The 24452-nt window shown below is 35.4% G+C and overlaps 1 protein-coding gene across 2 annotated transcripts in view; it reads left to right on the forward strand.

Annotated features, from left to right (window-relative positions):
- The window catches only part of LOC122522275 (zwei Ig domain protein zig-8), a 188785-nt gene extending 171063 nt beyond the window's left edge, over positions 1-17722 (forward strand). Inside the window, exons 6-7 of one of the 2 annotated variants that reach the window (XM_043643192.1) lie at positions 9607-9817; positions 17403-17722. In XM_043643192.1, the coding sequence (XP_043499127.1) occupies positions 9607-9817; positions 17403-17512 (321 nt within the window). In that variant the 3' untranslated portion in view covers positions 17513-17722. The remainder of the gene's footprint in view (positions 1-9606; positions 9818-17402) is intronic. The other variant, XM_043643191.1, reaches the window with a different exon arrangement.
- Positions 17723-24452: the final 6730 nt, after the last annotated feature.

Raw genomic sequence — 24452 nt, forward strand, 5'->3', positions numbered from 1 at the left:
CACTTCTTCTCTCATCGGATTACTCGAACGTTTCGACAATAGTTTATTATTATAGTTTCATTCGAAGACGTCTCGCTCGGTCTAGCGTAAATCTTTTCTCAATATCTTCTGTTTTGGAAAATTGAAATTTCTCTTTGCTATTACTGAATTTTATGAAAAAATAAGAATAAGGAAGGTAGAAAAAAAAATAAAGATAAAGAAAGAATGAAAGAAGGAACAAATACATACAGTTAAGTCCATCGTAAGAAATTTTATTAGCTAGACAAAATTTACGTGTCGCACCTGCTACAACGTAAAATTGCCATAAACTCGGTACCAGTTATTGTGCGACCTGACGAACGAATATTATTTTTGATACGTCCTATAAGCGTCCTACTCCATATACGAAAAAAGGGTCTCGAGCAACGATGTAGAACGTAAATCAAACTCAATCGGCCATAGGAAGGAAAGTAGGCGGTGATGGAAATCAGGCATATCGATAACTCCCTTTTCTCGAAATTCTCGACACATTGCGCCAAACGATTTTGTACACTTCATGAAATCGGCAAGATTTGCTTAAAAACGGGATTGGTATCAAAGTTCAACCAGGTATTATAAGTTACTTTTTGTTTAATGTTGAAAAGTGGAAGTGAGAAAGTAATGGAAGAAGAAGAAGAAACTAACAGAATCCATGTAATTCGAAAGAACGATAACAAGAAATGTTGAAAACGAGATCTCACGATAGGACTTCGACTCTTTGTTTCGAAAAGTTTGATCGAACTATTTTCGCATTTCGGCTTTTACCTAGTATACTAGAGTCTCAGAATCCGCAGGCGTTAGGATAGCTCGAGATCGTTATTCTCGATCGATGACATTACCGTAAGTAAAATCGAAAAAGTATCTCCGTATACGACTCCTTCGAGTCGTATCGAGGATCGTTTCGAATCTCGCGAGAAAGAACGGGATTGCTATTGGAATTCGTTCTCAGGCAAAAGCTAGTTTTCGCTAGAATTTCACTAGAATTTCGCGATGATGTAACTTCTAACGATCGTTCGTCTTGGGGAAATTGATTTTGAAAAGTACGAAAATAGAGCTCTCCCGTCAAAATATTTTATCCTTTAAAAAGTCCATTTTCCAAAGTTCCGATTCATCGATAAAAAAAACAAAATAAAACAAGCTAAAATTGTTTTATATCAGTTGTTCAACCATCGAGTGAACATTTTCAACAAACGTGGACATTACGTTAACCGCGAGATACAATAACGCCATAATTAATGATGCACTTCGTGCATGGCTCTCTCTCTCTATCTCTCTATCTCTCTATCTCTTTCTCTTTCCTTCTCTGTACCCACCATTCTCTATCTAACTAAATGTGTAATAATGATCATTCGAGGTAAGCTTAATGCGGAATTTTAACTCGAATGGACGACGAAACTTTTGCCCTTTAGAATTCTACCCCGAATACGAATGAGTTATTCCTGGAAACTTCTTTTTTCTTTCTCTCTCTCTTTCTCTCTTTCTCTCCTATATATTTCTCTGTAGAAATTTACGAGGGTAAAACGCAGGAGTGTAAAAAAGCTGCTTCGGCTCGCGGCTAGCGTTTGGAATCCGCTAGGAGTACGCTTAGTTTCGTTCGAGGAACGATGACAAAGTTTTTATACGTCTTCTCTCTCGCCCCCAGGAAAAGAACGATTTCTCGCGAAGAACGATCATAAATTTCCATTTGCGCCATTTACCCCGAATCCACGGGATTGCCATTGGCTATCTATATAGGTTCTTATTGAACGATAAATATAGAGTGTCTCAAAAGCACCAGGATTCGACGATAGGAGTTCGAGCTTCTTCTCAGATAAAATGTAGAGTTTATATCCTTTCTTATCTCACCTTTAATTCCATCGTCGACGCAATCATTTACCGTGATTCCTTTAACCGACTATAAGAACGATATCGATTATCTGAATAAAAAACAACAAAAATACAAGAAAATATATATTAATATACATATTTTTTATTGCATAGATAGATATAAAATTTCACGGACGATGATTCGTTTGATTGTTTTCTTTTATTGAAAAAGAAACTGTGGAATGTATTTTTCTATAATATTGATATCATCCTTATCGTTTTTTCAATTTGCTCAAAGGAAACAACACAATAAAGTTGCAATAGCAATAACGCTTGTACGTGCACAATGGTGAAGAGTGAACGGAAACCGGGACATACTTTCTAAAATTACAACAACAAAAAAAGGACAGAAATCAAGAGAGAGAGAGAGAGAGAGAGAGAGGAAGAATCTACCGTGAAAGTTTTCCGATCGAGTCGACGTAAAACTCACGACATAAAAGCCCATTCATAAATGCGAACTTTCTAGATTCGCTTTGTTACGCGTTTCCACTGTACCGTGTACGTTTCATAGCGTCGATGAAACGTGGTACAACAATCCACGCTCAGGACTACCCTTACCCTCCAATGCCATTGGGGTAAAAGGACTCGGAGAAGAGTGAGATGCATACCAACAAATAGAGGGTAGAAGAAGAGAGAGAAATAGAAGTAGAAGAAGAAGAAGAAGAGAGAAAGAGGGATAAGGGGTTGAGAGAGACGTCGAGAACCACCAAGACGAAGAGGATACCTACCCTCCTTATCGGGCGTCGAATTGCTAATCTTCGCTAAACTCAGCGAGCGGAAATCCAGTTAAGTGGATGTCGCGACAGTTACGGTAGTCTACCAAGACACACGAGGAAAGGGACAGGGACACGGCGGTATACGAGATCGAATTTCCTTTCGGACGTAGCAAAACTTGAGGGACAGTTTGGCACACGATACTACACCACCACTATCACCACTACCATCGCCACTACCATCACTAATACTGCTATCCACACCCACGTCTGTTATAATCCGGCTTGCTTCGTCGTTTCCTTACGCCCTTATTACGAACTATCTCTATAGATTCTTCCTAATCTCCATTCGCTTCTCTAATTTGACTTTTCGCTCGAGTTATAGTTTGCTCCGATCAAGGAAGACCCCTTTCCTTCCCTATCATTTTCTTCAATTTAGGATACAACATCAAATGTACTTTAACACTCTGACTTACCTTATTGTAACTTTATTTCTCTTAAGAAAAAAGGGGAAAATTAATCGAGTAAACAAATAGAACCATAGTACTGATTGATTTTTCTTCGTGGTTATTCACGAAGGTAAACATTAGGAGGAAGCTCGAGTAGACTTGTATCCATTTGAGGCAAGATTTTACTCTCGAGAAAACTTATCCTCTAGACCCTCGATAGGTTTCCCCTTTTATTGATTCTACTTTAGCGTGAATTTTCGAGGGAATGATCGACCGTATCTTACTTACAAGAAGGATATAAAGGGAAAGAAAAAGAAGAATTATCTAAACGAGATTAGAAAAAGAGAAAGGAAAACGAAAAAAAGAAAAACTAATTTCCCCCCGTTCCCGTTGCTCTGCGGGCCATTTTCAAAAGGAAGAAGCTTTAAAGCTGCCAACTGCATTCCCTTAATAATTGTAACTTTTAGTTAGAGGACTGTTTAAGGGTTATGTACTACTACTGTTAGGGTAATGCTCTCTCACTAATTACCGAAACGACGTACACGTGGGACTGCACAATGTCGTTCTCGCGTCGACTTTTACCACGACCAAGAGAAACAAGAACCTACTCCTACTCGCAAGAAGTTCATGCATTGTTCCAGCATTAGAAGTACTACAAACCCTGAAATTAATTCTCCTTCCTTCTACGAGAACTCCACGAAATTGATCGTAGAATCAATGAAGGAAGATATCGATTAACGATCCTTTAACAAGATATCATCATCCTTTGTACCCGATACGGGATAGAAGACAGGTACTTCGTGAAATGTTCCTGATCATTTTGCTTTGTTTGATTTAACATGTAAAAGCCGCACGAGATTTGAGATTACAAATACGCAGCTCTGTAAGTCTTCCCATGTGTCTCTCTATATCTTCATCTCCTTTCACCTTGGATAGCATCCAAAGGAACGAGAACTAACCTCGAGGCTAACCGCCAAGCTCTTCTGTAAATTTCTACAGTGAAACAATTCATTAGAATACGACTGCAGGCAACGACTCGAATTCTCTCTCTCTCCCTCTTTCTCTCTCTCTTCCTTTCTCTTTCCCTCTCTACCCCTCTTTCTTTCTTTCTTTTCTCTATTACAAATTATTATATTATAATATATAACAAGAATTTATTTAAAATTCTTATAAAAAACACATTTTTTCCAAGATTAAACTACCTATATATATATATATATATTAAAATAAATAATTCCGCCGATCACTAGAAGATGACAAAAAATGAAAAAAAGAAACAAAAAAGAAGTTTCACTTAAAAAAAAAAACGAAAGAAAGATAGACGAATAAGGTGGTTAAATTTTCGATCAGTGACGCAATACGAGCCTTGATATTTACACTAAATTCGTGCTATCAACGACTCTCAGTCGCTATTTAAACTTCGGCATCCGTATATGAGCTTTCCTCGTAACTCCGGTACTCGGGTTTATCCCGGATCGTTCGATTAATCCCAGCAAGTATTTTTTTTTTTTCAATGAAAATCGAGATCGAGATCGATAGCGCGAGTTACGATCGCGTAGGAGGATCCACCTGCGAACTAGAAAAGGGTAGAATAGGAGAAACGGGAAGAGGGAAAGGGGAAAGGGGGAGTTCAGGGGGAGACAGTAGGAAGCGATAAACGCGAAAACGGCGATAACTGATAACTTCGATGAAAATATCGGAAGCCCGTTGGACTGTGTATTAATTCGGAATGCCGAGTGTCCGAATGTCTTTGTCGTTATTTGATGTGTACGTGTGTTTGTTTCAAATGTGTATTTCTGTTTGTATATATGTATATATGTCGATGTCCATGTGTTTGGGGGAGAAAAAGAGAGAGTTAAAAGCCAACGCTTCGTATACAGATTCAATCCGGAAGCCCCTCGAGCTTGCAAAACAGGCAAGTGCAACTCGGCGAACTTACGCTAGATATAGGCATGTGCTCGCAAGCGAATGAGCGTCGGTGCATTGGTGCATAGGGAGAGTGAGAGAGAGAGAAAGAGAGAGAAAGAGAGAGAGAGAGAGAGAGAGAGAGAGAGATAAACGACACACGCAACTCTGCAGCATGAGTCGATGGAAATTCGTATGAAAACCAACAAGAGAGAAGAAGGGTGATGGTGATGGTGTTAATAGTAGTGGTAGTAGTGATACGGAAGGGTGTACGCTGACGCAAGAACACCTGCTGTTTGCGTACACCTACCAAGTAATTCGATCTATCTTTGGACCAAAACTCGCTCCGAGTTTTTATATATATATACACAAAAGAAAATATTTAAAAAAAAATGAAAAAATAAAAAAGAACGATGGCAGAAAAAACGTGCGCAAAGCGATCGGCGAAAAATGTTTTCGGTCGAATCAGCGATCGCGTTTCCCCCTATATATGTCCTTTCTGTCTATCTGTTTTTCACTTCCGCTTTTGCGTTTTAAGCGAGACTACTCTGTTGTACTCAGCGAGGAGACTCGATCGCTCGGAAATTGGACGGCTCGATTTCCTTTCGAAAGCTACCGAATTTATCGTTCTTCGTTTTAATCGAAAAACTACCACCGATTGACGTCCTACTCGGCCTACTCTAAACACCGTCACATCTCCCTCAGAAAAAATCTTTTTTTTTGGGGGGGTTTTTCGTATTTCATTATATTCTTCTTTTTTCTTTTTGTTTCGCTTGGTAACGCAGAAAGAACGTCAGGTTGGCTCGTAAAACCCAGTCATACGATTTTCAAGACGAGTCTCATATATCAATGCCGCCGATTCTGAAGGCAAAGCTCTTTGGGGACCTTCGTAATTGGGATTCTCATGGGGCGGGAGATTTCGTATTTTCTCTACCGTTTCCCCTGTCATTGTATTCGGCTTTTTCATTCGTTGCAGATGATTTTTTCATATACGTAGGAGGAAAAAAGAACAACCCCGGCGAAATAATTTGACCATCCTTCAACGATTCTTCCTCGAATAAGCCATTCAAATTCTTGTTATTTACGTTGCCAGAAATTTGTATTTGATTAATTTCTTTCTTCAATGCTTAAATACTTTACCGTACGGTCGGCGGCAATGCATTATAATTAATCTAAAAGTCGCTTAATTAACGCCCGAATTTGGGGACGTTAATTAAACCGGGTGACAATAAAAAAAAAAAGTAGTATACGGATGTACGCGATTGGTTCAATACTCGCCATAAACCGAGCACATCGAGAGACTATTGTCGAGAGCTCACGAAAACGTTTTATTCGTCAGTCCTTTATCTTTATTTCTCTTTTTCTCTACGACCATCTAAAGAAGAAGTAGAAGTAGAAGTAGAAGTAGAAGAGAAGAAGAAGTAAAAGAAAAGAAAGGAAAAAAAAAGAAGAAGGATAGCCGAGTAGCAAGCTCATTCCATTTGTCAAGAGTAATTTGTCCTTTTCCATTTTGCGCATCTCACGCTACTGCCGTATTAAAGTAAGATAAGGTTGGCATAAAACGCGGTGACGAGGCCAATTAATCGTTCTCCTCTTTCACCACGATTTCCTCCTTTGTTTGACCATCGTCATTCTCGTCGATCTCGCATATTTTTCAATTCTCTTCAATTATTCACATTATTTCTCTATTCTTTATCGTTTTTACTTACGCGTTCAAATATATATATACATATATGTATCCGTTAAAATGTATAATTCAATTTATTAGTGAAAATACTAATTATAAGTCTTGCACTAAATAACTAAGCGTATCAGGGAAAACATATAAAAATAATTTTATTATACGTTTAAAAATCTATACTACCTCGGCTATCGGAAATAAATAAAAAGAAAGTTTTTATTTACTCGTCCCACCCTCTGCAGATCAAGTAAAGACCTTCAAGTTTAATGTGAGGTTTCTACAACAATACTCGTAATTATCCGTTTTTTTTTCCTTTTTGCATTTTGAAAACCAATATTGTGTTTATCGTGCTATTGTTTCGGATCTAATATACAGATAAAATTTCAATTTCATACTTTAACAACTTTTCTCTTGTAAATTTTTATATTACCTAGTTAAAATATTTAATTCTGCCTTCTTTTATACTTGATCAATATAGTTATTTCATGATTTAGCTGGTTATTTGGTGTATTAACGGATTTCTAATTTTAACGGTAAATCTATATTCTATTTCTGTTAAAAAGAGAAAAAAAAGAACATATATAATACTATAATAGAAATGCGACATAAAATATATGAATAGTATATACATGATTAAAGATTACCGTAACGACTAGGAATAATATAAGGAGATTAACATAAGAAGATTAACATTGCAATATGCATAACGAGAATGAAAGAAAGTAGGTTTCCTCGCATATATGTACTTATATATAATATATATGCATAGATATACTTACAATTAGTATAGATAGATATAGATATACTCGCACATATTCATCTGTAACGCGAACGTTAATTTTCATATTCCACTCGCTTTTTAGAAAAAGCTCACTCACGTGTATCCATTAGTGCTTGATAAAATTAAGTCTATACGAGAGTACGCTCGTATTTCTCTCCCAATATTAAATTCCTGTCGTTGAATTTTCCAACTTACGAAGTACAGTACTCGGATCTCGATATTCTCAGTAGATGTTGCATCGATATTCCGTATGTGTCCTTTAAAGTAATCCTTTAAAAAAGTGACGACTTTATTTGTCGCACGTAGTCTCATTTTTTGTTACCCCCAAGTACCGTTGTTTCAACCAATAATAACAAAGTAAAAGAGAAAAGTAAAAAGAGAAAGAGAAAACTCGACCAAGCATGGTATAGAACAGGGTATTCATAAAGTCCAACTACAACGCAGTGTGTAACCGCTAGAGTCGGCTTAAGGGCTGGTACCTTAACTAACGTAACAAACAAAAGAAGGAACATTTAACAGGCAAGAATGTGCGCTCTTCCGACCTACCCACTTTCTATGCTTTTCTCTTTTGCCAGGATCCGTCAAGCGCGAAAATCTCTGCTCGTAGGATTCTCTCTGAACCGGCTATTCTTTCATGCTCAAGTTAACTCCTCGCGTACCCTTTAAGTATAGAGAAGTATCTACAATATATACGTACTACATTTATACCTATCTATGTAGGCGTATATATACTTCTATACCAAAACGAATTACAGCAAGGATTCTTTCAATGGGTTTTATCTCACATAGAAATTGCGAACTTGTCCTACATACAAAGATTTCTAACTGTCCATTCTCTTTCATCTCGTTTAGACATTAAATTATCAACACCTATCTCGTAGAATACTTTGATGATTGTAATCATCATCGAAAGAGAGAGAGAGAGAGAGAGAGAGAATATAAAATTCAATATTGGGTCCATTTGTCGATAAATAAAATTGTCGAGAATTTACGAGAGATCGTGTATCAATGAGAAATAGATTGGACTAAAATATTGTGAATTACATCATTATACCAAATGTTTTATATACGTGAATATGTATTATATATACTCGTGTAATTTAAATCGTTGCGCATTAATTGGAAGTTAAATTTAACGGATTCTAGCTGATAGTTTATGGAATGACGCGACCTATAAAAAATTCATCATGGCCTCGAACCCCTCCAATGTTCATACATATTTAATCAAGTATAATGATTTTTTAATCATCGTTAATGTGGGACTACGTGTTATCTGTCCCAAGTGAAAAATTTCACACACTAGCGTCTAACGATGTTTTTGTATTTAAATAATAAGTACAAAATATGATATCCACTGTCGAGATGACACGCTATTTTCTGAGGTGAAAAATCTGTAATTACCGTTTCTAATATCGGTAGACAGAAAAATATCGCGTTGCTATCGACCTAAGCGGAACGATTAAAGTTAATATTATAGACACGCATCCGGTGCATATTGCGAGAAAACACGCGAACGCCCTTCATTTATTCTTTTTTTCTTTTACTCTTCTTTTTGTTTCACCCTCTCTGTTATCACTTTTATTTCCGTCAGGTCGATATTATCAAGGAGGTCCATGCTAGTCGATTTATTTTCGTCTCATTTCCGTTTGTTCTAAAAATTAATTTAAATTAATTCAATTTGTTCTAAAAATTTGTTCACACATGTTTGTTCTAAAAATTCTAAAATTAATTCAATGAACCAATGCGAGGAAAGCAAAAATGAGCAACCTATTAATTTAAAAAAACACAGAAGTTAAAATGTCTGCGATCGACAAAAAAAATAGATATGTGTCTATACGTCAATATGTATGTACGAACACATTTTTAAATTTACATAGAGAAAGATAGAGAAAGAGAAGAAATTTCAAATACGAAATTGTCCGGTAATTTATAACAATCGATGTGAAATCGTTTCCTACTACCTAGAGAAACGAGAACGCATCGTCGAGTTTCGTGATAAAGTAATAACATACATGTGCACATACGTTGTGCACACCATTTTCCATTTAAAGAACAAAAAAAAAATAGAAAAAAAATGAATGATGAAGGAAGTGAGAGAATGAGAGGGTAGATAGAAAAAAAAATATAGTAAAAGGTAGTAGTATCCGGGCAGGCCCGTCAAACGAAATCGTTCTCTTTATCTTTTGCTTGCAGAGCCCTACGCCGCCGCAATACGTATTCTGGTATCACAATAACCGGATGATAAACTACGACACCTCGCGGGGCAGCGTCACCGTACAAACCGATCCAGGACCAACCCAGAGTCGACTGACGATACGCCAGGCCGTGGAATCGGACTCCGGCAATTACACGTGTAACGCGTCCAATACCAAGCCTGCATCCATCTTTGTCTTCGTTACCGAGGGTGAGTATATTTATGTATGTACATACATATGTATTACCAGTCTAACTAGAATAACATAAATATATTGTTTGGAACAACGTATGGGTATTCTTCTTGAAAAAAAAAAGAAATAAAAAAAAATAAAACAAGAAAGAAATTTTCATAATCATTTTTTGATAGCGATTAATGTTCCTACACATTTCATGAACGATACAGAGAAATATTTTAAAAATTGATAGTGTCACAATAAATGGGCATCTTCGTGAATTCGTAAGGATGAAAAAAAGAAAACAACAATAGTCGGAATCTAAAACGCGTACATTTTACCTTTTACGATAATTAAGAGTGAACGCGATAACGTTAACTCCCTCGAGGTATCCTTCTCCTATCTCTCGGAATCGTTGATTTATTTTTCCACTATTCTTAGGGGGACGGATAATTAATGAAAAATTCGAAATACGTTGAAGTGTTCCTCGTTTAGATAACGGAGAAAGTGGAACTCTTGAGGTGCTATTTATGATTGGAAAGAAATGGATTTTTTATTCAAAAAAGAAAAGAAATATAAACCAGAGAGAACGAGATACGAGAATAATCGCTTTTAATGAAAATTACGAAGGAAAAAATAGATACGTGTATCAGCTTGAAAAATTTGAAAAAAATATTAAGATGAATACGTAAACGAACATCTTTGAATCGTCTTCTTACACGGTAATAAGTATTTACGAAGGGATGAGTTCAAACAGATTACGATGAACAAAGAGGTATTAGAAAGGTATTAAAAGTAAAACCCTTCAACTTCCGAGCATGCTTGAGTACTTATATTCGTATCTATGAACTACGTATGTGTGTATGCTTGTCTGTCTGTCTGTGCGTGTGCGTGTATATATACCTATATGTATAGGTATACGTACATTTCTGATCCGCTTAAACGAAACTGTTTAACGCGTTACTCGAGAAACGACGTAAAAAAGGTCAAAATATATTCATCAGGGTAACTAAAGTTACGCGCACATTCCCGTTCTGTCTGTCTTCTCTCCACCCCATCAGTCCATCCCCTCCAATCCCCTATCCCCCTTTGCCACCCCTTAATGCGAGCTTTATATTAAAAAACACCGTCTGTTATTATAACGTATATTCTTTTCTCGCTAGCCCTTAGCTACTTTTTTCCACCAAACGAGAATATACTTCAGCGAGCGAGCAAAAACTATACTTCTTTTTTGCCGTTTCTCCCATCGTAGTTCATTAAACGAAACGACAAAATGTAGTAACTTGTAAGTACTTTTAGTTACATTGATAAATACATTTTTCAAAAGTTTTCCTCTTTTTTAGTCGACATATAATGTAAATCACGACGTTGTTTAACTATTCAACGCGCGAAGAAACACAAAGAAGCTTGAAGCGGGCGCGTGCAAATGTGTACTTGCGTATATATGTGTACTACAAAAAAAAAAGAAGAAAAAAAAGAAACAAAGTGACGTATTACTCGTTAAATTTTTTATCAACGCATAAAGCACACTCTCTTCGAAGCAAAGGGATATTTTTAGAAATAATACGTGCTTTAATAGGCGCTCCGATAAGTTTGTGTGTGTGTGTGTTGGTGTGTTCTACGAATTAGTATATAATGTGCAGTGTGTAATGTATAGTGTGTATGATGTGACGTGGTTGTATGTGTATGCGCGTATTCACGCACGTAACTCGTCTCAGCGTCAGGAGATCGAACGTGTTGGGATCCACGCCCCAGTAGAAGCACTCGAGCGAGCTCGCAGAGAGAAAGAGAGATAGATAGAAGAGCTTCTTTGGTTCTTCGACGATCGATCACTTCGATGACCTCCCTTAGCGTACCTCTCTATTTCTCATACACGCACACACTCTCACTCTTTTTATCCCTTATGCCTACATACACATTTATATACACATACACAATATATGTCCATGTTTTTCTACCTATAATAGATTACATATGTATGTATATATACACACCCACACATATATGTATATATTATATATATTTAACCCCTTCCTAATGAAACTCGAAACTAACGACGAAGCTTTGACGAACAAAAAACTCCATTCTCCTTTTCCATCTTTTTCGTTCTCTCTATTTCTTTCTCTCTCTCTCTCTCTCTCTCTCTCTCTCTCTCTCTCTCTTTCTTTTTCTCTTTGTCGAAATTCTTGAGGCTGACAAAAAAAAGATCATAGTCCGTTCGTTCAGAGAGCAGAACGCCTCATCGTGAAACCCTCATAATCGACCGAAGAAAAGAGGAAGGAGGAGTTGCCTTGTTGGAAAAGCTTAATTAGATTACGAAAAAAGCAAAGGGGTCGAGGGTAAAAGGATCATCGTGATCCTTCGAACGACGTAATCTCAAGAATCGTGAGGGATAACGAGGGTTGCCCCGACTTTTGTCTTTAGTCTTCTAAACATTCGTTTGATTTCTTCCATTTCTTTATTTCATTTTCTTAGATATACACTTGTCATTATTCGAAGATTCAAATTAGCCTACGATAACGAATATTATTTTTTTGTCTATATAAATGTATTTTTTTTAGCAATTCTCCTTTTTGTTAGTTCACTTTCGAAAAATCGATTCGACCCAAGACATAATCTATTTCTCTTTTTTCTTTCTTCTTCCTCTATTCTTCTTTCTTTCTACTTTTTCTTCCTCATCTTCCTAGAGGGCATTACCTGAAGAAGAAAGGTCAGGTTTGAGCTTCCATTCGCGAGATAAGGCGTTTCCTCTATCTCCTGTGCACGGGACCAAACTTAAGTTCCAGATGATGCAAAGGGTGAACGAGCAAGCTCCAACACGCCATTCGAAGCTAGCACCGAATGTCCATGAAAAAGTAATGAGAGAACGTTGGGAAAGGTTGCCTCGTAGTTTTCCTCGTGTTTCTCTACTCTAGAAAAATAGAAGAAAACGAAAGAGGGAGAAAAGATGGAAAAAAGAGAGAAAACAGAGAAAGAGAGATATTTAGTCGACCTAATATCGATTCGTACCATTTCCCGATGGAACGTTTATGAGAAAACGAATCCTCCTCTTCTTCTATCTTTACATATTACATATACATACATACATACATACATACATACATACATACATGCAAACATACATACTTACAAAAATTAATCTCCATTATTTAATCATTTTTTCATTAACACTTTAAATTCATTTTAACGATGGTTCGTGTATCTGTTTCTATTTAATTAAACGAGATGAAAGAATAAAATTTACACAGTACAGTGTGTGTGTGTGTGTGTGTAATCACAATCATTTAATCGATTTCAATAATTTTCGATAGATAATTAAATCAAATGGAATAAGTAGTTATTTTACTAAAATAATTTTTCGTTCGAATACTTTGAATACACATCGTATATGTACATATGTTAAAATGAGAAATTTATTAAGTCATGAAATAACTATACCGCCCAAGTTAAAATATAAAATAAGACATAATTACATACTTCAACCAGGAAACATATAAATTCAAAGTCGATAGAACAAAGCATTTGTTTCAAAATACAGAAAGAAATAAGAACGGATAATAATGAATATAGTTGTACAAATAAAAGCTAGCTTTAAAGACAGATAAAATTTCAATCTCATAACTTTAACTACTGAATTATTATTACACTTTTAAAGGTTCAAAAATATAGCCATTTCTTTCTAAACATTTTCTATTTCGCTTACAAAGGGCACCCGTTGCTCTTATAATTGATTCGTGCCTTTTTTTTAATATTGGCTGTTATATTTCTAATACATCGAATTAATGCATCCCGAATGTCAACTTTTACTTTACATATCTCTTCTTAAAACCAGTCCCACAAAGAATAGACTAATGTTGTGAGATCAGGAAACTTTGGTGGCCAATTAATATGACCATCGTGCTATGACGCAACTCTAACGCAATAATTAGAACAATTTGTGGGAGGAATTTCGTTATGACGTTATTACTTAAAAATAAAGAAAACATCGGATAACGACACATTTGAGTTTTGTTTTGTAAATTATTTTTACATGCAGTATACACCCCTAGAGTTTGCAACTTTCCTGCGGATTCGTTCTGTGTATATTATAAATATACATATACGCATACACGTAGGTTTCATCCAAGTAGATCTACGTTAGATGTACACATTCTGATGAAATTTTGAAGACACCGAGTCCATTATAGCGTCTCCTCACGGACCACGAATTTTGCGCGTGTATTAACGTCCTGTAGCTACGCTACCATACATATACAGAGGATCGTAATTCACGCTCTCCCGGGAACATATGGGCGAACGGCTCGCCGTAAATTACGGTAAAAATGTGCATGTGCTCGCGCTTCACGAAGGACACGTATATCCGATGAATGTTGCAAATCTGAAGGCCCCGGAGCTTTGCGTCATGAATCCTGATAGTACACGTAGGAAAACGTGACGGCTAAGAAATCACGACCTTCTTTTTTTCATTTCTCTTTTCTTTATCTTTTTTTTCCACATTTTTTCACATTTTTTTCTTTCCTCTTTCTATCCAACCACTCTCGCAAAATACCATTCTTGTTTTCAACAAATATTCTACAATCTGATCCTAGTGTAAAAAAGTTGTAATAAATAATAAATATCGAGAATAATAGAATATTATAAATAAAAGCGCACGATTTTAGATCAGATCGATACAATTAATGGCATAACTTTAGAAAGGAAATTAATTTACATTAAATAATTATGCAATGATTATGCATATATTTAGGTAAATCGCCGATAAATTCAATACTAATAATAATGTTCGTATTCATTTCGTTAATTAAAATTTTTAATAATCTTTATTGAAGGATATTAGCAAAAAGGTTGGATATTAATATAGGTTAGAACTAATATACATAAAAAAGTGAATTAAAGAATAATTCACGTCATATTTTGATATTATCGCGACATACTTTAATAATATCAAAGAAAAATACTTTTATATCAAATAAATCATTTAATGTAATATTACTTTTTTTTACACGGTCGAGGTACGTATAGATATTATTACATAGAAATAATTAATACTTTAAAGGATCGTTTTGTATCAAAGTCGAAAAATTACGTGATTTATTTTTATCGATTAAGCATGAATTACTTTCTATATTAAGTTTCTTTCATGTTCCCTTATAGAAATCCTTCGATATCGTTTCATTGAATTTACTTTTTCGCTTTTATCGAGGAAACTTTGAACTCGACGATCGATGTTAAAGAAAAACGTAGGAAGCCGAAATGTTCGTGGAAAAATTGTCGAACGTCAATTACCACTAGTTCTCTTTCTTATGTTAGATTAAAGCGAGAAGCTTAAGCTCTTTGAAGACTAAAACACGGAAACCTTACGCATTATACCGGCCCAGTTGTCAGACTACGAACGTCCCTTTGTGCTTTGGTACACGTCTTCTATAATGCTGTAGCGGTGACGTAATTGACAAAGTTTACGTCAACTCTTGTTCATAAATCCAGAACTCATTTAGTTTCGAAGATCTTCACTATTTGATCAGGAAGTTGAATTAAACCACTTTATTGTCAGACACTAGCATCGAAATTTACCGCCTTTGAATTCCAGAATATCAATTAAAAGGATTATCAAGAAATCGATCGTAAAAATAAAACGATATAACGGGGAAGTCATTTTATAAAAAGAGTTAACTGAGCTATGTTCTATTAATATTAACGATGTTCATATGTATTTATGTACAATGAACCACAGGAGTATTCGTAAGTGCTCCTATCATTATAAATTTGAAATAATTAATATTTGCTTGTAACGTAAAGATTCAAAATTCTTACAGGCAGGAACCTATTTTAGAATTATTCAACTTTTAAATTGATATCAATTTTATGTAAAATAACATTTTATTTTTAGAGAAATATCATTTTATTTAAATGATCAAAAATTGGTTTCATAAGAATATTTGCATCTACGTAAGATAAAATTATAATACGATCTTATCAATTATATTAAATTTTACTTATTTTATAACAAAATGCTCTTTTGAAATAAAATGATAATTAATTTAAAAATTAAATTATCCTAAAATATGTTTCTGTGGATAAGAATTTATAAAATTGTATTACAAGAAAATATTGATTGCTTTAAATTGATAGTAAGGGTCCGAATACTTCTATAACTCGCTGTATATGTATACGTAACATTATTATGTATACAGTATATATCAACACATATATATAGGGTATACATACAAAGATATAATTTGGTCGAAGATCGTTAAATCGAAGGTTTCTTAGGTTACCGCAAATCACGGTACCCTTACTTTCCTTATAGCCTTACCCTAGCCGAATTTAACTTTCCGATTAATTAACGTAGGGTCTCCCAGGCGAGATATAAGCCAAGAACGAAGTTAAACCGAGGTAGCCGCTTAGAGTAAAATATTTTGTGTGGGACGCCTGCAACACCGGTTGCCTAGAAAAAAAGGGGGTACTTGAGCTAACTAAGCGGAAAGTTAACGTAATTTTTGCGAAAGTCCGGACAAAGCGAACTAACAATAAGTCCGTTTGCGGGAGACTCGCAAGCGTAACGAGGAGAACTCGAGGGACAAAATATCGAATCCGCTCGACGATTACAACCTTTCGCAATTTTCCTATCGCATGAATTTCCTTCAACTAGATTCATTGTCTCTCATCCTTTTCCTCTTTCTCTCCTCCTCTTTCTCTTCCTTTGAATTATACATCGATCACGAACGATCGAAGAATAATGAAATAATGAATTACATTTCATTCATCTAACCAATTCGCCCTTGTTCTCGTACGGAAAAAAATAATGAAAATCCGTTTTTAAAATTACATTAGATTCGATTATTCGCGACGTATCCATGCTAGCATGAATTTTAAACTTGTTCTCGTTCAATCTTTTATATTTTCCCCATTTACACGATCCTACTTATAATCGATCCTACAATCAATAAATATTTCAACCAAAATAAAAAACCTTAATATTTAAATCACTACAAAATATTAAATCTCTAAAATAGTACATGTTTAATTAAAAGGAACAAATATATCAAGAACTATTATTTTAAGGTCATAGTACCGAAAATTAAAAGGTTACACATTGACATTTCTTGAAATGGAACTTGATCTTTAGTTAAAATTATACAAAAGTTATAAAGCGAGTTGAGAAAAGTTTTAAGCGCTCTAAATTTTTCCCTACTAATAAGAATAAAAAAAGAATATTTGTACTACTCGACGATAGTTTATTCTAATTCGGGTAAACTCAGCTTCCTCCCTTTAAAAAAAAAAGAAAAAAAACAAGAAGAAAAAACAAGAAGAAAAAAAAAAGAAGAAAGAAACGATTCCATAGAACATAGTGCACGTTCGATCGTCGAATTTATAGAACTCGTGTTGAACGAATCCAAATAAGAAAAGAAAACAAAGGTTGAAAGTAGATTAGCGGAAGCAATAGGTAGGAAAGCAAGAGGTAGGAAAGGGGTTGAGAGGGTGAATCGGAAGATATGGTCGACGACTTTGATCAACGACTGTACCGATCGGTCCGAGCTCTCGATCCCGTCGGACCTTCGTCTCGCAAACTTTAATTTAATTACTCCACTCTTATTCGATCCCTTCTATTTCTTGTTCCAGGTGACAAAATGGCGGCAATTCAGCGGCGCAAAACGTCGGCCGCAAGGAGGATCCTGAACGAAATGCTGCTGACGACTATACTCGTAACCAGTCTCCTTCTGGCACGATAAACGATTTCACTTCGAAATGTCCATAATTATTTAAATCCGTACGACTACTTCCATTCGCGATAGGTAGATTACACCAGTCCGCGTTTTTAACGAATATTCATCTTCTTTCTTATTCCATTCTTATTCCATTCATATTCCTTTTACTTTAACAAGTTTTCTTCTTTATACTTCTTCAATTTATTTCATTCTTTGGATTTTTCTTTTTACTTTTTTGTTTCATCTTTTTTCTTTTATTATCATTCTTTCATTTTGTCATCTACTCTTTCTCTCTCTCTCTCTCTCTCTATCTCACCCTCTATCTATCTCTTTTCTCTTACCCTCTGATTTTTTTTTTATTTGATTATTTTTTCTTCTTTTTCACATTTTATTCAACCTCGTCGAGATCGCCGTCGGTCGGGTCTAATCGGATATATGCGAGATTTTCGTGGAAGATTATTCGATTGCCTGCCAAGAATCATTACGTGCGAGACCGGCACGCGATTCGAATTATGTAAATAAAAATACGCGTTGGTAATCGTAATTGTTGCTCCACGACAACCCACCACCACTACCATCCCCAATAGAGTGAGCTCCGGAGACACGTCGAGAGAATCAAAACGTCGTCGTCCGAATGATATTCAAACGCGACGTTAAAAATCGCATCGTTTAGTGGGAAATACTTCGTTAACCCTTTAACTATCAAAAGACTTTTATCATGAAAAAAAACTCGAAAGAGTAATACGCCAACTCAATGATTTCGATATTAACGAAACCTATGTAAGGAGAGAGTTAGAGGAAAAACATCGTGAAAATTTGATTGTTTCTTTATCGTTATTGATTATCAAATCGATTATATTAGGAAATCGTCAGAAAATATTTTTGTTTTTAACGATCGTCAAAATGTATTCCAATCAAAATCGAAAATACTGCCCTTCTCGACGGGTAAATCGTCAAAATTATCATCTTTTCGTAAAAATGTTCTAACCGATGGTCTGTCGACGATAAGTCAACTTCCGAAGCAATATTACCCGCTGTCGAGTATTAGCGTAAGTTATCGGTCCTCTTTATCATCGCTAGATGGCAATGCCGTTCATATCCTGTCCATATATAAAAATGGCGAAGACGGGGAAAATTCAAACACATTTTAGCGCAAGATAAAGAAAATAATTGTTTAAAAATAAAAGAAAAAAACAAAATAATAAGTAAAATGTTAAGTAAGAAAGAAAAAAGAAAGAAAGAAGGAAGAAAGGAAAAAAGGAAGAGATTGGTATCAAAATTATTCGATAAACGGCAATCAAAAGAATAATCGTTGTAAATTTATAAAATTAAATAGCTTCTATACGAAGATTTTTGCGCGTTTCATGAAAATCGAAATATTCGAGTTGGCGAAATAAATGTTAAAGCTACGCGTTGATGTTTAATGTATCTCAGAGACTATCTCTCATACATAAGTCTTAAAAAAATGTAAATGATCGTTATTATTTCTCGTCGATATCTAGAGTAACGTGTAAGAGTTTTCTAGTTTATAAAATATTTTACGCGTTTAAAGTCTGTTTCGGGTCCATACGATTAATAATATATTTAAACGATCGTTGTTATATCTTATCAAAATCGAGAACTGTCGTAAGAACGTGCTCGAATTTTGTAAAATAATAATGTGCTTGTGGAAACGGTGTTCTCAGCGGCACGCAAATTCTAGTGGTAGTTACAGGGTTAATAAAAAGATAAAATACAAATTTAAAACTACAATTACTTTAAAAAAGAAAAGAAGATGAAGAAGGAAGAAAGAAAGAAGGAAGGGAAGAAGGAAGGCAGGAAGGAAGGAAGGAAGGAAAGAAGGAAAGCAGGAAGAAAGAAAGAAAGAAAGAAAAGAAAAGAAAAGAAAACAAAGATTTAAAATACGAGATTATTAAGATTGCCTCGGAAATATATTTAATCGGAAAATGTAAAAAGAATTGAAGTTTAACTCGTAGAAGGAATAACGTATGAAAGTATTTTCTTGTACGTAGAGAGGCTTTCTCTGTCTCTCTTTTTCTCTCTCTCTCTCTCTCTCTCTCTCTCTCTCCCTCTCTCTCTCTCTCTCTTTCTCACTTTCTCACTCAACTCCGCTTTCCTCGCTTTTTAAAAAGCATCTAAAAGCATATCGGTCTTCATTCGTTACGCACGGAAAAGTTTTGATGGCAACGATCGATCTACGAGAGAAACGAGAATTCTTAATATTCGAAGAGTAACGAGGAATAACGAAGGTACATACGCGATATTAACTGCTATCGTCGATACGTCATTTTCTATTTTGTCGTAAACGAAAAACTTCAACTCCTTTACATCGTCCCTCATTTTCTTCTCTCTTTCATATAAAAAAGAAAAAGAAAGGAAGAGAAAAAAACAACGGGGAGGGGGGGAAGAAAAAAACAACGCAGTACAGTGACTTTAACGAGACGAGATTCGAGCAGTGATTATGTCATATTATAAAAATGATTATTTTTCTTCTGTCTCATCGTATCAAATTCATTAACGACATATACGCCCGCCCGATAGAGATCGAAACGCTTCCTTTCTTTTTTGCTTGTTCATTCATTAATCAAAAATAAATAACCTGTCCGAAGAATATTAATATAATTCAAAGATTAATTTTACAAAAAAATTGATTATTTCCGATACCGAATAAAGAAAGAGCGAACGCGAGGGCGCGAATGCGTCGACCGTTCTCCAAGCGTATTACACGCATACAGATATGTATAATAATTATGTACACCTACGTAATAATAACAATAATAATAATAATAATATTAATAATATTAATAATAATATTAATAATAATAATAATAATAATAATAATAATATAATATTAATAATAGAATTAATTATATAATAATAACAATAGTTAATAGTAATTTAACGATAAGAATAAGAGGAAAAAGAAGAAGATGAGACGAAGAAAGAGGGAAATAACGTTACGACACAAGGTAATCAAGATAAAGAATCGATTATATTATTATCATAGAAAGAAAGAAACTTGTAAATAGACATAAGAAACTTCGGCATTCTATTCAGCCGAATATTTCAGAATCGAATACCATCTAGCGAAGTTGCTGGAATAGCGGAGCAATAGGGCATAATGAGAACGATACAAGGTTCCACGAATATTTAGCGAGATCTGGAATGTTTCGATCGATAGAAATCGTGCCGAGGAATCTATAGCTATAATAATAGATGAAAACAATAACACGGACAAGCTAATCTCTACTCGGTATATAATTCAATTGATCATTGGAATCACTAAACAATCGATAATAAAATATTCGAGATTAAACTGGAAACCTTCGATGCATACTTCGTCGAGCACTCGCGATTAGATTACTGGTTTTGTTACTTCTCACGCATTTTTCATTTTTTTTTGTTCTTTTCTCTCTCTCTCTCTCTCTCTCTCTCTCTCTCTCCCCCTTTCTCTTTGTAAACGACCATCGTTTGTATACGAAATGAGAACAAAAAAACATAGGTCGAAGGGCAGTAAAGGGGGTTAAAGGGGACGGAAAAAAACGGTCGCTTTGGCAGTGCCATTAACGTGAAACGAATGAAATCGTAGCAATTACGCGCGACATTTCATCGTATCGATTCGATTCGCGTTATTACATTACATAGAACGATTGCTTTTGAACGTAAAACGAGTGACCGATTCACGGCTATCGCTACTTTTACCCTTCAATTATCGCCGAACGAAACGAGGCGCTACATCGAAAACGATCCTTCGTTCCATCGCGTACGTTTGCGAATCAAAGGAAATATCAAAAAAAGAACCCCCCCGAAAAAAAATATTTAAAAGATAAAACGCGACGAAAAAAGGGAAAAAGAGGTCGGTCTCATTCAAGTCGACAAATCGGCAATAATTCTACCGTTTGTTTCCTAAAAACTCGATTTTCCCTTACATAAACGTTTTTTTAATCTCATTATTACACTCGATTAACAAACTCGTCTGTGCATTTAAAAAATTAATTCTCCAAGAAATAAAAAGAAAAAACAGAGAAAAAAAATATCCATTTACTTTCCTTCTCTCATTTTCTCTCTCTCTCTCTCTCTCTCTCTCTCTCTTTTATTATCTTTGGTCGACCTCGAAGTTAATCTCGAATGTTTATACCATAAAAAAAAAGACATGCAATTCAAATAATCGTACGAACAACTTCCTCTCTCTGGTATGTTCCAGTTGTAAAAATTCTCGACGGTGATTTGAAAATAAATCATTGCGAATGAATCAGAAAAAGAGGGAGAGAGAGAAAAAAAGGGTGGGAGGAAGAGAAAGAGGGAGACACGATAGAAACATAATTATTCGGCGTCGATTCAGCAGCGTTAGCGTTTAAAAAGTGTGGCTAGTAACAAGAGAGAGGGAGAGAGAGAGAGAAAGAGTTGCTGCAAAAATCTCTTTGAGATGCGATGATTGGACGCGACACGAGCAGCTTACAATGGACGTTTAATGAGTTCTTTTTATGGTACGATCGAACCCGCGCACGCTTCCTACGTCTACGCAGTTGGAAAGGATAGATAAAAGAGAGATGGATAGACAGATAGATGGATAGACAGATAGATAGATAGACAGACACAGAGAGAGAGAGAGAGAGAGAGAAAAAAAAGATTGAAAAAAAATCGAAAATAGAGTGAGAGGATGAGACTTGGAGGGAGGGAGGGAGAGAAAAAAAGGAGAAGTCAAGAAGGATCGTTTGATCGACGGACCGTAAAGATGGCTTTCGCGGATTCCGTGGAATCAGGTGCAGTCATCCGTGTATTATGTATCCGTCGTTATCTGTTCGGCAAGAAGAAGAAGAAAAATATAGAGAAAAAAGAGACAAAAATAAGAAGACAGACTGGGAGAGAGAGAGAGAAAGATAGATAGATAGAAAAGAGAAGGGCTATAGGAGTTCGAGCTCGTTTCAGAAAAGTCTTTTTCCCGTACCTTCTTCTCTCTCTCTTAATTCCTTTCCCTTCTTTTACTTTAACGTAACTATCCAAAAAGATTCTTTCCTTTGTTAAATACAACGCCGATAAATATCTTTTTGAAATCGTACCGCTTGTTCGTTCATTCATTCGTGCATTAATACTTCCATCATTCTCTTTTTCTTTCTATCCATCAATTTATCCATCTTTTTTCTCATTATCTCTGTATTTCGCTCGCTCTCTCTTTCTCTCTCTCTTTTTCTATAGTTTTCAAACAATCGTTAAAAGTTTGATCGACGCCCGAGATTTTCGTTGATGCAACGTAATTATAAAAATATACTTATGTATATAAAAGTACATAGAAAAATATATAAAAGATAACGATAGAATCATGTTTTTGTTCGTATATGATAATATATACTATCAATATATGCACCGTTGTAGCCGTGTGTATATATACGTTACACATATACTACACTTTAGTATTTACGTATGTGTTATATCACAAGGTTGAAATTCGTGAGAGCACAATTTAGTTTCTTCCGTTCCGTGCTTGTCTTTCTAGAAGCGAACGAACCCCATGTTGCTGTCGCACGAAACTTCGAAATGAAAGTAATCTAAAAGCTGTCGTAGGATTGTAAAATTTCCCACGAGCTCTCTCTCTCTCTCTTCCTCTTTCTCTCTCTTTGTTCCTCTTTTTCCCGCTCGCCGTGTTACATATATGCGTGTAGTGTAAACATGTAATACACTGTATATATTTTCCAACACGACGAAATTACTCGTGCGATAATGAAACTTGTCGCTAAAGAAAACAAAAAAAAAGAAACCTTGAAAGAAAGAAAGAGAGAGAGAGGCAGAGAGAGAGAGAGACAGAGACAGAGAAGGGAAGAAAAAGTACGGTCTGAAAAATGGCGGCTTTGTAACGTACGAACGAAGTAAATTACGATAACGAGTAGAAAGATTAGCGCGCACGGCTTGTGGCGCCGTTTTATAATCTCATCGTTAAGATATCCGTTAATAAATTTCCTTAATTCGTCCATGAAAAGATGAAAAGATTAAAAAGGGACTATCACGCTGGTGGACTTAGCATTTTGAGCCCCTCGGTAATTAATTTTCGTAGGCGTCATGAACGGCTACAACGACTACGACTAAAACGATGTTTTATTATTTCTTTTAGTTCCATTAACTATCCTTTCCATGCACCTGAAAAAAAATATATATATAGAAAGAGAGAGAGAGAGAAAGAGAGAGAGAGAGAAAATTTTAAACGCGTATGAAAATTACATATTCCTTGATGACACGTCACTGTTGACAGGTTTTATTCGAGTAAATTGATTTTATAAAGTCGTATTCAAATTGAATTCGTCGTGGGCTACGAATGAGAGTGAACGTGCGAACGAACTTTAAAAATGGGGAACACACAACAAGGAAGACCGATCGCGTTGACCTAAATACATCCGTTACCATAAATCTGAAGGACACCTACGGAGCAAAATCCATTGGCGAGGAATCTTCCTATCTCGAGTTTTACGAATCCTCTTCTTTCTCTCTATCTCTATCTTTATCTCTTTCTATATTTTTCTCTCTCCCTCTCTCTTTCTTTCTCTCTGTATTTTCAATCGACCGATAAAAGAATTTCCGACGACACTTTTACGAGATGAGACAAAAGAAAATTTAAACGATGCGCGCCGTTTACGTCGCGAAGAAAAGATTAGCATCCTTTATTCCAATTTTCCATTAACAAAAAGATCATAATTATGTAATTTAGTTACTAATTGGCTCGTATATTCCTCGGCACTTTAAAAACCGACCATTTCTGGTTGAATCTCTGTACGTGAGAAACTGTAAAAAAAAGAAAAAACAGAGATTACGTTAAGAAGATTACGAAATATGTGTGATTAAAAATGTTTTTAAGTAATCTTTGTTTCAAAATATGGTAAAAGAATGACGAAGAACATAGGACGTAAGTAAGATCCTTTTATGTATCCTGTTAGTGGCGTTATACAAAGATTTATTACGTATCCACGTAATTTTA

This window comes from Polistes fuscatus, unplaced genomic scaffold (assembly GCF_010416935.1).
Source record: "Polistes fuscatus isolate 324 unplaced genomic scaffold, CU_Pfus_HIC Scaffold5, whole genome shotgun sequence".
NCBI lineage: Eukaryota > Metazoa > Arthropoda > Insecta > Hymenoptera > Vespidae > Polistes > Polistes fuscatus.